Raw genomic sequence first — 15241 nt, forward strand, 5'->3', positions numbered from 1 at the left:
TGAGGCAGGAGAATGGCGTGAACCCGGGGGGTGGAGCTTGCAGTGAGCTGAGATCGTGCCACTGCACTCCAGCCTGGGAGACAGAGCAAGACTCCATCTCAAAACAAAAACAAAAAACAAAATAAGGTCTCACTTTGTTGCCCAGGCTGGCGTACAGTGGCAATCATAAGCTCACTATAGCCTCAACTCCCAGCTTCAAGCAATCCTCCCCACTCAGCCTCCCAGAGTGCTGGGATTACAGGCGTGAGCCACTGTGCCTGGCCTGAGACTCTGCACTCTTGGTATTCTGAAAGTGTATGATGGGCCTTCATGTGGCTCTTTTTGCATCCACTGACACTGGATTCCCAGTGGACCCTTTCAAATTTGGAAACTCACAGACTTCAACTCTGGGAAATTTTTAATGTTTCTAAATGAAAATGTTTACCTCCCTCTTATCTGTGTTCTCTCTTCCTGGAGCTTTTTTTTTTTTTTTTTTTTTTTTTTTTGAGGCAGAGTCTTGTTCTGTCGCAGTGAGCGATCTCGGCTCCCTGCAAGCTCCGCCTCCCAGGTTCACACCATTCTCCCGCCTCAGCCTCCCAAGTAGCTGGGACTACAGGCGCCCCCACCACGCCCAGCTAATTTTTTTTTTTTTTTTTTTTTTTTAGTAGAGACGGGGTTTCACCGTGTTAACCAGGATGGGCTCGATCTCCTGACCTCGTGATCCGCCTGCCTTGGCCTCCCAAAGTGCTGGGATTACAGGCGTGAGCCACTGCGCCCAGCCTTCCTGGAGCTTCTGATGGTCAGATTTGGGGCATCTTAGATGGATCTTCTAATTTTTAGTCTTTTCTCTCCCCTATTCTTCATCTCTGTCCTTCTGTTCCACTTTCTGGAAGATTTTTCTCAAATGTACTTGCAGTTGATCTTTTCTGCTAAAATATCTCTGAGGTCCGCGTGCATTTCCCCACAGCACTCTGGTGTCCCTCCAGGGCTGCCTCGCACTCCTGAGAACGCTCGTCGCCTTCCTTGTGCCCTCCTTGCTTGCTCAGATTTTCCACGACGCGCCTGTTGGTGTCTGGCGTTGATCACGCGACATAACGTGCCTGAGATTTGTCTGCGCTCCTGACTCTCAGCAGTGGCAGTGCCGGGCCGGCTTCCATGGTGCCCTCCCCATGCTTTGATTATCCCCCTTCCTGTCGATGCACAGTTGGTTGGTTTTCTGGTTTTGGTTATTACAAACAAAGCTGTTATCACCAATTCTTTTGTTTGTTTGTTTTGAGACGGGGTCTCGCTTTGTCGCCCAGGCTGGAGTGCAGTGGTGCAATCTCGGCTCACTGCAACCTCCACCTCCTGGATTCAAGTGATTCTCCTGCCTCAGCCTCCCCAGTAGCTGGGGTTACAGGCACCCGCCACCACACCCAGCTAATTTTTGTATTTTTAGTAGAGACGGGCTTTCACCATGTGGGCCAGGCAGGTCTTGAACTCCTAACCTCAAGTGATCCACCCACCTCGGCCTCACAAAGTGCCGGGATTACAGGTGTGAGCCACTGCACCCAGCCCCAACTCTTGTTCAGATCCTTCTGCGGACACATTTCCTTTCCTCTTGGGCAAATGCCTAGGAGTGTAAGTGCCCGGTCGTGGGGCAGTTGTATTGTTTTATACTCCCACCAGCAATGTCTGAGAGTTCGAGTGACCCACATCCCCACCGACCCTTGGTAATGGCAGTATTTTAAATTTTGCCCATTCTGGTCTGCAGTGGTGTCTCACTGTGATTCTAATTTGCATCCCTCCGATGACTGATGACGTAGAACACCTGTTCATGAGCTTGCTGGCCATTTGTGTGTCTTCTTTTGTGGAGTATCCAGTTAAGTTCTTTATTCCTTTTGTAATAGGTTTTTGTCTTTTACTATTGTATCGAAGGAGTTCTTTATTCTGAACACGAGTCTTTTGTAGATACATTTATTACTGATATTGTCCTCAGTCTTGGCTTTTCTTCTCATTTTCTTAATGGCATCTTTGGATGAACCATTTAAAATTTTGAAGTGCGATTTTCCAGTTTTTTTATGGTTATTAATTCCAGTGTTCTGAGAGCTTCAGCCTATCCCAAGGTCACAGAGGTACTCTTCATCTTCTTCTAGAAGATTTTCTATTCTATCCTTTATGCTTAAGTCTGTGAGCCACCTCAAATTGATTTTCCTGACTGGTGTGAGGTGGGAGTTCACTTTTCCCATGTGGTGTCTGGTTGCTCTGAATGATATGGTTTGGCCATGTCCCTACCCAAATCTCACCTTGAATTATAACTCCCATAATCCCCATGTGTTGTGGGAGGGACCTGGTGGGAGGTAATTGAATCATGGGGGCAGGTCTTTCCCGTACTCTTCTCGTGATAGTCTAATGGGATCTGATGGTTTTACAAAGGGCAGCTCCCCTGCACATGTGCCCTTGCCTGCCACCATGTAAGATGTGCCTCTGCTCCTCCTTCACCTTCCACCATGATTGTGAGGCCTCCCCAGCCACGTGGAACTGTGAGTCCATTAAACCTTTTTTTTTTTTTTTTTTGAGACGGAGTCTTGCTCTGTCGCCCAGGCTGGAGTGCAGTGGTGCAATCTCGGCTCACTGCAACCTCCACCTTCTGAGTTCAAGCAATTCTCCTGCCTCAGCCTCCCAAGTAGCTGGGATTACAGGCACCTACCAGCACACCCAGCTAATTTTTGCATTTTTAGTAGAGACGGGGTTTCACCATGTTGGCCAGGCTGGTCTTGATCTCCTGACCTCAAGTGATCCGCCCACCTTGGCCTCCCAAAGTGCTGGGATTACAGGCTTGTAATTTATAAAGAAAATGAGGTTTAGGCTGGGTACAGTGGCTCAAGTGCTGGGTAATCCTGCTGAGCCACCGTACCCAGCCTCCATCTCATTTTCTTTATAAATAACCCAGTCTCAGGAATTTCTTCAGAGCAGAATGAAAATGGATGAGTACACCTTCCCTCCCTCCAGAACTGCTGAGGCCCCTGTCAGATCCAGTGGCCCTGCAGGTGTGAGGCTGAGGCCTCCGTCAGATCCAGTGGCCCTGCAGGTGTGAGCCCATCTGGACCTTGCTGGGTTCCACTGGTGTGTTTCTCTATCCTTAGTGACAATACTACACTGTCTTAGTTACTGTAGCTTCACAGTCAATCTTGGCATCGAGGAGTCACCTAGTTCCTTCCATTTTCCATTTTTCTTTAATTGTTTTGGCTGTCCTAGGCCCTTTGCATTTGCATGTGAATTTTAAAATCAGCTCGTCAGTGTCTCCAAAAAGAAAACCTCCTGAGATTTGGATGGAGGAATACATTGAATCTGTACATCATTAGTTGACAACATTGAGCCTTCCAGCCCACAATCTAGACAGATCTCCCCATGTACTTAGGCCTTCTGTAGTTATGATCAGCCATGATTTGCGGTCTTCAGTGTAGAGGTCTTGCACATCTTTTGTTAACTATATTTCTAAGGGTTTTACAGGCTTTTAAAAAAGTATTATAAATGGTATCTTTTTTTTTTTTTTTTTTTGAGACAGAGTCTTGCTCTGTTACCCAGGCTGGAGTGCAGTGGCGCGATCTCGGCTCACTGCAATTTCCACCTCCCGGGTTCAAGCAATTCTCTGTCTCAGCCTCCTGAGGAGCTGGGATTACAGGTGCCCGCCACCACGCCCGGCTAATTTTTGTATTTTTAGTAGAGACGGGGTTTCACCATCTTGGCCAGGCTGGTCTTGAACTCCTGATCTCATGATCCGCCCGCCTTGGCCTCCCAAAGTGCTAGGATTACAGGCGGGAGCCACTGTGCCCGGCCATAAATGGTATCTTTTAGACTTCATTTTCAAATTGTTTGTTGCCAGTATATAGAAATACAATTGATATTTATAAATTGATCTTATATCTTACAACCCTGCTAAATTCATTTATTCTTGTAGCTTTGTTGTAGATTCTTTTTGACTTTCTAGACACATAGTTAAATTTTCTGAGATTAAAACAGTATTTTCTTTTCCTGTACAATATGCATATGTACGTTCTTTCTGTTTCTTCTTCTTGCCTTACTGTGCTGGTGGGAACCACCGCTGCACTGTGGATAGACACGGTGGGCACAGACACCCAACCCTCATTCCAGGCGTGGGAGCGGGTGTTCAGCCCACCACTGAGTGTGATCTTGGCTGTCGGCATTTTGTGGCTGCCCTTGGTCAGACTGAGGAAGTTCCCTTTTATTCTCAGTTTCCTGAGATTTTTAAATCATGAATGGTGGTTTTTGTGACTCTATCGAGATGATTGTATTTTCTCTTTAATCTGTTAATGTCTTAATTACATTGATTTTCAAATTAAAATGAACATTGTGCTCCTGGGACAGACCCATTTCGTCCTGATGTTAAAGTTATCCTGTTTGTATATTGCTAGATTCTACTCAAACCTGAGTAAGACTGGACTGAAATTGTCCTTTTTTGAAATGTCTTTACCAGGTTTGGTATGAAGGTTTGTTTGTTGGCTTCATAAGCTGAAGTGGGAAGTTCATCTTCTTTTCCTATTCTCTAGAAGGTTTTTAAAAAATTTTTATTTTTACTTTTTTATTTTTATTTATTTTCTTTGAGACAATGTCTCATTCTGTTGCCCAGGCTGGAGTGCAGTGGTGTGATCACAGCTCACTGCTGGGATTACAAGTGTGAGCCGCTGCGCTCAGCCAGAAATGGAATCTGTAACTTTTAAATCCCCACAAAGAAAGTTTCATATCCAGATGGTTTCACTGGTGAATTTTATGAAACATATAAGGAATAAATAAAACAAATTTTACATAAAACCTTCCAAGAGGCCAGGCGCGGTGCCTCACACCTGTAATCCCAGCACTTTGGGAGGCCAAGGAGGGAGGATTTCTTGAGCCAAGAGTGCCAGACCAGCCTGGGCAACATAGTGAGACCCCATCTTTATAAAAAATGAAAAGATTAGCTGGGTGTGATGTGGACATAGCTACTTGGGAGGCGGAGGCAGGAGGGGGATCACTTGAGCCCAGGAGGTTGAGGCTGCAGTGAGCTGTGATCACGCCGCTGCGCTCCAGCCTGGGTGACAGCTAGACCCTGTCTAAAAATAAAAATAAAAAATAAATAGATTAAATTTATTTAATCTTTACTGAGTTACAGTACTACTCATATGTTCTATTTCTTATGTTATTTTGGTGAGGTAGGTTTTTCTAAAAATGTGCCCATTTTATCTGAATTTTTCTATTTATGGCATGAAGCTGTTCAGTATTTTAAACTAAAGCATCTGCACCAATGTTCCCATTTTCTTTCCTGTTCATCATTGATGCTTTCTCTCTTTCATTTCCTTGATCGGCCTCACCGGGGCTGTCCGTCGAATTGGTCCCTCCAACACCAACTTTCATCTTTGTCAATGTTCTCTATGTTTGTTTTTGGCTCTTTAAGTTATGCTTTTATCTTTGTTATTTGCTTAATTTTCCTCTTTTATTTAAGTTGTTCTTTTTTCCCTAACATTTAGACAAGCAGACATTGTCTATAAAGAAACAGATAGTAAATATATACTTTCTCACAACCACTCAGAGGATAGAAAAGTTAAGGTAACGCGTCTTTTATTTTCTCAGGCTCGCTTAAAGGTTTTTTCTTTCCTTGGGTTTTTGACAACATGAGAATGGTTTTCTTTTGATTTATGTTAGGATTTATCATGCTTCCTGATTCTGAGGCCTAATGTCTGTCTGTAGAACATGCCACACTGTCTCTTCAGATACAGCTCCCTCCCCGTCTGCTTTCTGTGGCTCCGATCACACATACATTAGAGTTTGGTGCCAGATCCCATGTTTCCTAAATTCCCTTACAGATTTTGTAAAACAATATTGTTACATATTCTATCCTCTTGATGCTTCATGATTCAGTGACTGTTTGTTTCTGACCCATCTTGTATTTTACCATTTCTCTCTTTAGCTGTTCTGTTCTGCCGTTAGACCCACTCATTGAGCTTTTCATTTGTTATTATATTTTTCACTTCTAGAATTTTCATTTGGTTTTATGCCAGAATTAACACTCTTGTTTTTAATTCCTTGAACTTGGGTTTTTGTTTTTGTTTTGTTTTTTCTGAGATGGAGTTTTGCTCTTGTTGCCCAGGCTGGAGTGCAATGGTGCGATCTTGGCTCACTGCAACCTCCGCCTCCCAACTTGAACTTGTTTTTAAGGCTTATACCTGAGTGATATTCTGTGGCAGTATTACATATGGTTCTTTTTTATTATGTTAAAATATACATAACACAAAATTTACCATTTAACCATTTTTGAGTATCCAATTAAGTATTAATATATCATATTAATATAATTAATGTTGTTACAATGTCGTGAAATGAACAATTGCCACTGTTCATTTCCAGAATTTTTTATAGACAGGGTCTCACTCCAGTCCAGGCTGGAGTGCAGTGGTGTGACGTCAGCTCAGTGCAGCCTTTGACGTCTTCCCACCTCAAATCTGCCCCCATGATCCAGTTACCTCCCACCAGGTCCCTCCTCCAACACTGAGGATTAAAATTCAACATGAGGTTTCGGTGGGGACAGAGAGCTAAACCACAGCAAATGCCTCCAGAGTCCCTCCCTGCTGTGGCTTGCATCCGAGCTCCCTCCTTAGAGCTGGGTGCTCTTCCCTTGTCTACTTTGTACCCATTCATCAGCCGTTGCCACCTTTTGGCTCCTTGCACACTTTAAGCGTGGTCATTGTAAAAGCCTATGTCTGTATCTCTTACCTGGGAGGCACTCTGGGCCCACTTTCATTGTCTGTTTTTTCTTTTGGCTATGAGGCCAAAAGAAAAGCCTATATGAGGCTTTTCTTCTCATATGACGGGTAATCTTTGGTTGAGTGGTGGACATTCTGTATGAAAGCAGCAGTAGCGACTGGAGGCCCTCGGTGCCGGCTGCCTGGTCTCGGGGGTGCCCCCTGGTCTCGGGGGTGCTCCCTGGTCTCATGGGTGCTGGTCTACATCCAGCTCATCTGACTCCTGGGGTGCTGCCCCTCAGGACGCTTCCCAGGCTCCTCCCTTCCAGGGCCCCTCAAGTCCAGTTTTCCCACCACCTCTCAGACGCCCTGCTGGAGGCAGCCGTGTTTCCAGATAGAAGAGGCCAATGCCGGTCAACTCTCAGGACACCCTCCTCCCCATCCCAGCCTCACAGTCCCTCAGTACCTCCAGAAGGAAGGATTTCATTTATTTAATTTATTTATTTATTTATTTATTTTGAGTCAGAGTCTCACTCTGTCGCCCAGGCTGGAGTGCAGTGGTGTGATCTCAGCTCACTGCAATCTCTGTCTCCTGGGTTCAGGTGATTCTCCTGCCTCAGCCTCCCGAGTAGCTGGGATTACAGACGCACACCACCACGCCTGGCTAATTTTAGTATTTTTAGTAGAGATGGAATTTTGCCCTGTTGGCCAGGCTGGTCTCGAACTCCTGGCCTCAAGTGATCTGCCCACCTTGGCCTCCCAAAGTGCTGAGATGACAGGCGTGAGCCCGGAAAGAGGGATTTTAAACTGCATCTGGAGTCCCTCTCTGCGTCAGCGTCTCTGCCTGTGGAGGAGTTGGGAACTGAGGATGAGCAAGAGGTGGCAGGCGGCCACCTCTGAGGCCTCTGCAGGGCACAGCCTGGGCCTGGTGCTCACTCCTCGCTCTGTGTCCCTGGCTGGTGTAGAGGCTGTGCCCAGGTGGGCATTCTCAAGGCCTTGGCGGAGTGCGGCATCCCTGTGGACATGGTGGGAGGCACGTCCATCGGGGCCTTCATGGGTGCCCTGTACTCTGAGGAGCGGAACTACAGCCAGATGCGGATCCGGGCCAAGCAGTGGGCCGAGGTAAGCAGGCACCCATCACCCTCGCCGGAGCACAGCCCCCAGATCCTTGCTGGTGCTGGGGGACGCTGGGGCCGTTGGCCTCTGCATGTGGCTCTGCAGGGCCCTGCCCTCGAGGAGGCTACCCCCTGAAGCCTCCCAGTGCAGCTTGTGAGGCAAAGGAGCACCACAGAGAAGGCACAGATGCAGGTTGGTGGTGGGTGGTGGTGGGAGGCGGTCTGATCCGTGCCCGGGTCTGAGATGGTGGAGATGGTGGAGATGGTGGTGGGAGGTGGTCTGATCCGTGCCCGGGTCTGAGATGGTGGAGATGGTGGTGGGAGGCGGTCTGATCCGTGCCCAGGTCTGAGATGGTGGAGATGGTGGAGATGGTGGTGGGAGGTGGTCTGATCCGTGCCCGGGTCTGAGATGGTGGAGACGGTGGTGGGAGGCTGTCTGATCCGTGCCCGGGTTTGAGATGGTGGAGACGGTGGTGGGAGGTGGTCTGATCCGTGCCCGGGTCTGAGATGGTGGAGACGGTGGTGGGAGGCGGTCTGATCCGTGCCTGGGTCTTAGATGGTGGAGATGGTGGTGGGAGGTGGTCTGATCCGTGCCCGGGTCTTAGATGGTGGAGATGGTGGTGGGAAGTGGTCTGATCCGTGCCCGGGTCTGAGATGGTGGAGGTGGCTGCAGGATGACATGGATGCCAGGATTGTGGAAAAGAAGCTGATTGTTACAGCCCCTGGGAATAAGAGGCACGGAGCCTCCATGGGGTTTTCTGACCCAACGGCCAGGCAGGGCAGCGTGAGCAGCTGAGGATGGGCTGACTGAGTCCTTCAGGCACACTGGGGGCCGTGGGGCTGTCCCTGGTGCATGGCACCCGGCCTGGGTTGATTTAGGGCAGGGAGATGTTGGCGTGGGGATGTGAGATCAGGTCAGGGCGGCTCAGTGTCACAGGGGAGATGTAAACTACTTTGGCCACTAGTCTGGCCTTGTGATAAATGGATTCCAGAATCAGAATACCAAATACAGAATCAAAGACAACAGTGAGAACAGGCTCCCCTCAGGCAGCAGAGGGAGGCAGCCAGGCTCCGTTCCCCAGCAGACGTGGCCGCCGTCTGCCCTCCTCAGCGCCGCGCTTGCTTTTGTGGAACAAAACCGAGCTTTGGTTGGAGCCATGAGTGGGATCAGAAGGGTTCGTGTTCTCCTTTTAAAAGGAAAGAAAATTCGTCACCCCCTGTGCGGCAGCAGCTCCCAAGCAGGCCTGTGCTGCATTCACATGGCCCGGGGCTGCCACCAGCCCCACCAGCGAGTCCCAAGGCCACTGACACCTTCTCCCCTCTCTGTTCAGAAATGTTTCTTTCCCTAAAATGAGTCACCTAGTCACCTTCAGTGTGGCTGTTCAAAAGAGGGCTTGGGGACTGGCATGCAGCAGGACGGCCTCAGGGACAGCGTCCTCGGGACAGAACCTGCCATGGGCAGAGGTGGCTCCAAGCCGGTCCTGTCCCAGAGTCACCTGGTGGCCCTCTCCCTGTCCGTCCGTCTGCGGGTCTGGTGCTGGGGGGCCAGGTGTGGGAATGGCTAGAGCTCTCTGGGCTGGTCCTCCTTCCGTGCTGGGAACGCTGGGTCCTGGGAACTGGCCGGGGCAAGGTGAGGCCGGGGCTGTGTGCCTGCCCCTCATGCTGAGGAGAGGGGACAGTGGGCGTGTGGTCTGGCTCATCTCTGTGAGCCCCTCTGGTACTGGGCAGGGGCTTCCTCAGGGAAGGACCGGGGTCTCCTCTGCCTGTGGCCGAGGCGTTCTCACTGCCTGCATCACACGGTGTAAGCACGTCCAGCCCATACTCCAAGTGCTTCCCTCCCAGCCTCCGTCCCCTGAGCCCTGGCTCACTGTGGCAGGGAAGACCCTTCCTCTCCATCCACACTGAGCATTGAGGCTAGTTTGAGGTCAGTCTCGAGTCCTGCCTGCCTCACTGAGGAAGGATGGGCCCCAGGCCCACCCAGAAGGAACCCAAGAGAGCCCGGCTTCCCCGGGACCCCCGATGGAGTACCGCAGTGGCATGTGAGCCAGGGCTGGGTGGCTCTGACCTTCCCGAAAGCAATCCACTGTGTCCCCCTGGCCCAGGAACCTCATGTGCCCAGCAGCCCGCCCCGAGCTCTCCTCCTCGCCGACCCTCCGGCCACGGGCATGGGCAGGCCTTGCCCCAGAGCTGAGCAGGCAAAGCCGAGGAGGCCCCAGGCATGGGGGCGCTGCAGAGCCTGCGAGGGTAGGGCCAGCGAGGGCTTAGGGATCAGGAAGGGACCGAGGGTGGGGCTGTGTCCTGGCTTTCAGGCCCTGGGGCGTCCACCAGCCTCTGCTTAGGGGTCAGGAAGGGACCGAGGGTAGGGCTGTGTCCCGGCTTTCAGGCCCTGGGGCGTCCACCAGCCTCTGCTTAGGGATCAGGAAGGGACCGAGGATAGGGCTGTGTCCCGGCTTTCAGGCCCTGGGGCGTCCACCAGCCTCTGCTTAGGGGTCAGGAAGGGACCGAGGGTAGGGCTGTGTCCCGGCTTTCAGGCCCTGGGGCGTCCACCAGCCTCTGCTTAGGGGTCAGGAAGGGACTGAGGGTGGGGCTGTGTCCCGGCTTTCAGGCCCTGGGGCATCCACCAGCCTCTGCTTAGGGGTCAGGAATGGACCGAGGGTAGGGCTGTGTCCTGGCTTTCAGGCCCTGGGGCGACCATCAGCCTCTGCTCACTCTGAGGCTCCAGCCAGGGCGCCAAGCCCCAGGACCGTGGGTGGGGCCCAAGGACACTCTGGACCCCCGTTCCATTCATGAGAGGCCCTCAGCCCTCAGCACGCCACGTGTCTGCTGTGGCAGCCCGCAGGGAGGGTGGGAGCCTTCTGTAAATTGCACATGTGGCCCCAGAGCATGACGTCCATGATGAAGGCCGCGCTGGACCTCACCTACCCCATCACATCCATGTTCTCCGGAGCCGGCTTCAACAGCAGCATCTTCAGCGTCTTCAAGGACCGGCAGATCGAGGTGCACCCCCACCCTCAGGAGCCCATGCAGCCCCCAGTGCCTGTCCCCTCCTGGCCCCCCACCTCTTGGCCCTGGGTCAGCCTCCCCAGACACAGGACAGGAGCGTGATGGGAGAGGGCCCATCTGAGCCCCGTCCGCCCGCAGGACCTGTGGATTCCTTATTTCGCCATCACCACCGACATCACAGCCTCGGCCATGCGGGTCCACACTGACGGTGAGCACTCCTGCTGCGCAGGGTGGCCGCTTGGGTACGAGGTGTGGGCAGGGGGAGAGCTCAGCAGCCCCAGGGGTTGGGAAGGCTGCGGGGTCTCCTGAAGGATGCAGACGTATGGGCAGCTTTGTCCATGGAGAACACAGGATGCCCCTACTAGGGGCACAGACAGGAGGGGGCGTGGCCTGGGCCAGAGACCTCAGAAGGCTGGAGGAGACCCTCACAGAATCAGCAATGTTGGGCTAGACTGATGGACACCATGTGGGAGGACAAAGTGAGGGGCTCACCTGGTTCAGGGGGATGAGGGGTTCACTCGGTCATGGGGTGAGGGGCTCCCTCAGTCCTGGGGTGAGGGGGTCACAGCAGTTGGAAGTCCTGGGCACATGTAATGCAGTGAGACCCAAGAGAAAGAACTCAATTTTGTTCAGCCCTTGGGCCATGAGCTTCCCTCTGTGGAGGCGGCCTCACAGAGTTGGGACCTACCAGCTCCAGGACTGCAGTGGCAAGGCCCTGAACCCTGGACCCAGGAGGAGCCTCCTCCGGGTAACCAGCAGCTCCGGGCCCCCTCCCCAGGCTCCCTGTGGCGGTACGTGCGTGCCAGCATGTCCCTGTCCGGTTACATGCCCCCTCTCTGTGACCCCAAGGACGGACACCTGCTGATGGACGGGGGCTACATCAACAACCTCCCAGGTACTGCGGTGGGGGGACCACGCCCGGCAGGAGCACAGGCTCCTGGGTCACGCCGCCCCACGGCCCCTGCCACAGCTGCCTCCGCTCCGAGAAGCCTGGGCTGGAACACGTTTTCCTTAGAGTATGCCAAGGGAAAATGTCAGGCTGGCATCAGAGCTCCGAGAACATGCACACGCGTGTACACGCACACGCAGGCACCGGCAGCATGTGCTCCAGCATATGGCCCTGTTTGTCAGCTCAGCAGCATGCAGAACAAAGGCCAAGTCGAGGAACTGGGAGCAATTAAGCCCCATCTGTGCCCACAGTCAGAAACTAACAGCCTGCAGGTGTCGAGCTTGCTGGGGGCCAGGCCACTCCTGTCACCTGTGGGATATACGGTCAGAAAGGCCCAGGACACAGCTGTGTGCCCACAGCTGCCCATCGAGCTGGGCATGTGGGTCTTCTGCCTCTAGAAGGTGTAATGGCGGAGAGGAGACCCCACAACCCCCAGGTCAGGGCTCGGAGAGGCAGGCTCTGCCCCCGTCCCCTGGCTCTGCCCCGGTCCCCTGGCTCTGCATGCCTGTCCAGGGGGTAACCAGGGCTGGCTTCTCCCTAGCGGATGTGGCCCGGTCCATGGGGGCAAAAGTGGTGATCGCCATTGACGTGGGCAGCCGAGATGAGACGGACCTCACCAACTATGGGGATGCGCTGTCTGGGTGGTGGCTGCTGTGGAAACGCTGGAACCCCTTGGCCACGAAAGTCAAGGTGGGGTGCTACCAGGCAGGCTGGGCTGTCCCTGCTGCTCCTCCCTGCAGCTCCACACCTGTCCTGCGGCAGGGGAGTGGGGGTCGCTCCTGGGCTCTGAGGCCAGCAGGTCTGGGGCCACCCCTCACCACCCCTGCCTGAGCCCAACTCGGGCGAAGGAAGGCACGAGGCTGGATGGGCCTGAAGTCTGTGGCAGCCCGCAGGGAGGACCCCCAGCCGGGTGCTGCTACCCTCTCCCCCCAGAACCTACCTACCCCAGAGGATGGGTCCCCAGAACCTGTCCTGCGCCACGGGCCAGGCTGGGACGGGGTAGAGGCCGGGGCAGGAGACTCAGGCGGCTGTGACGGCAGCAGGTGTTGAACATGGCAGAGATTCAGACGCGCCTGGCCTACGTGTGTTGCGTGCGGCAGCTGGAGGTGGTGAAGAGCAGTGACTACTGCGAGTACCTGCGCCCCCCCATCGACAGCTACAGCACCCTGGACTTCGGCAAGTTCAACGAGATCTGCGTGAGTGCCGGCCACCCGAGGCGGCGGAGGCGGGCGGAGGCACTCTGGTAGCTGCCCCTCCCCGCTTCCCCCTTTTGAGAACACAGGAAGTGGGGGGCTCCCCACACCTCCTGACGGGGCCCTGGGGGTGTGCACAGGAAGTGGGCTACCAGCACGGGCGCACGGTGTTTGACATCTGGGGCCGCAGCGGCGTGCTGGGGAAGATGCTGCGCGACCAGCAGGGGCCGAGCAAGAAGCCCGCGAGTGCGGTGAGTATGGGCGTCCGGACCACGCCCAGCTCCCCGGACCGCGCCCAGTTCTTCGGGCCACGCCCACGCCCAGTTCATCAGGCCACGCCCAGCTCCTCAGGCCACAGGCCCTGCCCCCCTGGCCAAAGACTCCAGGGCTAGGACAAGGATTGCTCAGGACTGCGCATCTCCCCGGTCCCTGCCCTTACTTGGGGGGCAGGCGGAGGCTGCAGAGAGGGCGCAGGGTGGGCGGGGCCTCCCCACAGGAAGCAGGCTGGGGACTGGCAGGCGGGTGTCCACAGGCAACGTGCTGTCCTCACCCCACCCCTAGGTCCTCACCTGTCCCAACGCCTCCTTCACGGACCTTGCCGAAATTGTGTCTCGCATTGAGCCCGCCAAGCCCGCCATGGCGGATGGTAAGTGGAGGCGCAAGACGAAGCCGTGGAGACGTGCGTGACCTCCTGATGCTGTGTTGGGCTTGAACCCCCCACCCCAGAGGCCCACGGCCTCCCCTCCTGCCCACGTCCACGCCCAGGCTCCAGCAGCTGGGGTGCTTGGTGGCACTCCTCCATCCCGGGCACCACGTGTCCCCACAGCAGTGGGACTGTGACCACCCCGGGTCACCCAGCCCCTGCCCTTCATTCACCTCAACTCCCAGCCACACCTCAGGCCTGAAGTAGAACCACGTTTTGCCTCCCACCCCACCCCACCCCACCCCACCCAGTGGGAAATGGGAATGAAGGCTGCTTGTTGGAGGGGCCGCAGGGCAAGAAGGGCGGGTCCACTACCCTCCATGCTCCATCCAGGGCCCTGCGCTTGGGCCTTCAGCCGGTGGCCTCCTCACAGCAGAACTGGACATTCTCCTGGGAGACGTCTTCATGGTTGCCGCAGGCCGAGAGGGCCTGGGCAAGGCAGCCCCTATCCACAGTTGCCAGGTCTGGGGTGCTGGAGCCCTCAGGGTGCTTGGCTGACAAGGGTAGGAGTGTCTGCCCGCTCCTTGTCCTTGTGGAAGACCCACGAAGTGATGTGCTGGGGCAAGGCTGGAGCCAGGCAGAACCAGGGGTGGTGTGCAGGGCTGCCCTGGGACCAGGTGGCTGCGTGTAGGGCCCCGGGCCACCTTGGAGGCGGGGGTGGGCATCTGTGGCCGGTTCTGCCTCTGAGTGTGGCTATGCTGGGTACGGTCCCTTCCTTGGGAGGGGACTGATGCAGCCCTACCCTCGGCGCCAGACGAATCTGACTACCAGACGGAGTACGAGGAGGAGCTGCTGGACGTCCCCAGGGATGCATACGCAGACTTCCAGAGCACCTCAGCCCAGCGGGGCTCAGACTCGGTGAGGAGCTGGGCGTGGTCCCACCTGGTGCCTACAGCTGAGCCTTGGTGCCTGGCCCTGAGCCGGCCACTCCCTCCCTGTGGTCCCACCGGGTTACCAGCGCTGCAGAGCCCCTGCCCTGCCTGGGCCTCACCTGGAACATGCGGTCTGCTTGCAGGAGGACGAGTCCTCACTGCGGCATCGACACCCCAGCCTGGCTTTCCCAAAACTGTCTGAGGGCTCCTCTGACCAGGACGGGTAGAGGCCTCTGCTATAGAGCCCGGATGCAGCGTCTTCCGTGGGACTGTCCCCAAGGCTGAGGCTCCTGCCAAGTCCTAGGGGCCTCTGTACCTGCCCTGCTGGAAGCCCTGACTTCCCCGGGGCCCCAGGCTGTGTTAGGGTTCTCTGGGCCTCTTCTTTGTACCAGCAGCCCTGCATACAGGGCCCTGTGAGCACCCCCCCCCCCGCAGTCCTGTGAGGCCCCTGAAGCCCTGTGAGGCCCCCGAAGCCCTGTGAACCCCCCTGCAGCCCTGTGAGGCCCCCCGAAGCCCTGTGAACCACCTGCTGCCCTGTGAGGCCCCCAAAGCCCTGTGAACTGCCTGCTGTCCTGTGAACTGCCTGCTGCCCTGTGAGGTGTGGGAGCCCTGATGCTGCCGTGTGATGTTTCAATAAAGGTGGATCTCACTGTTGGACGTGTCTCCCGGGCCGAGGTCCCTCTGGCAAAGAAACACTACTGGTTCTCCCTG

General features: G+C 54.9%; 1 protein-coding gene across 1 annotated transcript in view; it reads left to right on the forward strand.

Annotated features, from left to right (window-relative positions):
- PNPLA7 (patatin like phospholipase domain containing 7) overlaps nucleotides 1-15184 on the forward strand; it is a 101341-nt gene extending 86157 nt beyond the window's left edge. The window contains exons 27-36 of the mRNA XM_003817011.5: nucleotides 7661-7817; nucleotides 10691-10807; nucleotides 10952-11021; nucleotides 11592-11708; nucleotides 12304-12452; nucleotides 12806-12958; nucleotides 13096-13206; nucleotides 13517-13601; nucleotides 14413-14516; nucleotides 14674-15184. Of these exons, the coding sequence (XP_003817059.3) occupies nucleotides 7661-7817; nucleotides 10691-10807; nucleotides 10952-11021; nucleotides 11592-11708; nucleotides 12304-12452; nucleotides 12806-12958; nucleotides 13096-13206; nucleotides 13517-13601; nucleotides 14413-14516; nucleotides 14674-14757 (1147 nt within the window). The 3' untranslated portion in view covers nucleotides 14758-15184. The remainder of the gene's footprint in view (nucleotides 1-7660; nucleotides 7818-10690; nucleotides 10808-10951; nucleotides 11022-11591; nucleotides 11709-12303; nucleotides 12453-12805; nucleotides 12959-13095; nucleotides 13207-13516; nucleotides 13602-14412; nucleotides 14517-14673) is intronic.
- The last annotated feature ends 57 nt before the right edge of the window (nucleotides 15185-15241 follow it).

This window comes from Pan paniscus, chromosome 11 (assembly GCF_029289425.2).
Source record: "Pan paniscus chromosome 11, NHGRI_mPanPan1-v2.0_pri, whole genome shotgun sequence".
Classification (NCBI taxonomy): Eukaryota; Metazoa; Chordata; class Mammalia; order Primates; family Hominidae; genus Pan; species Pan paniscus.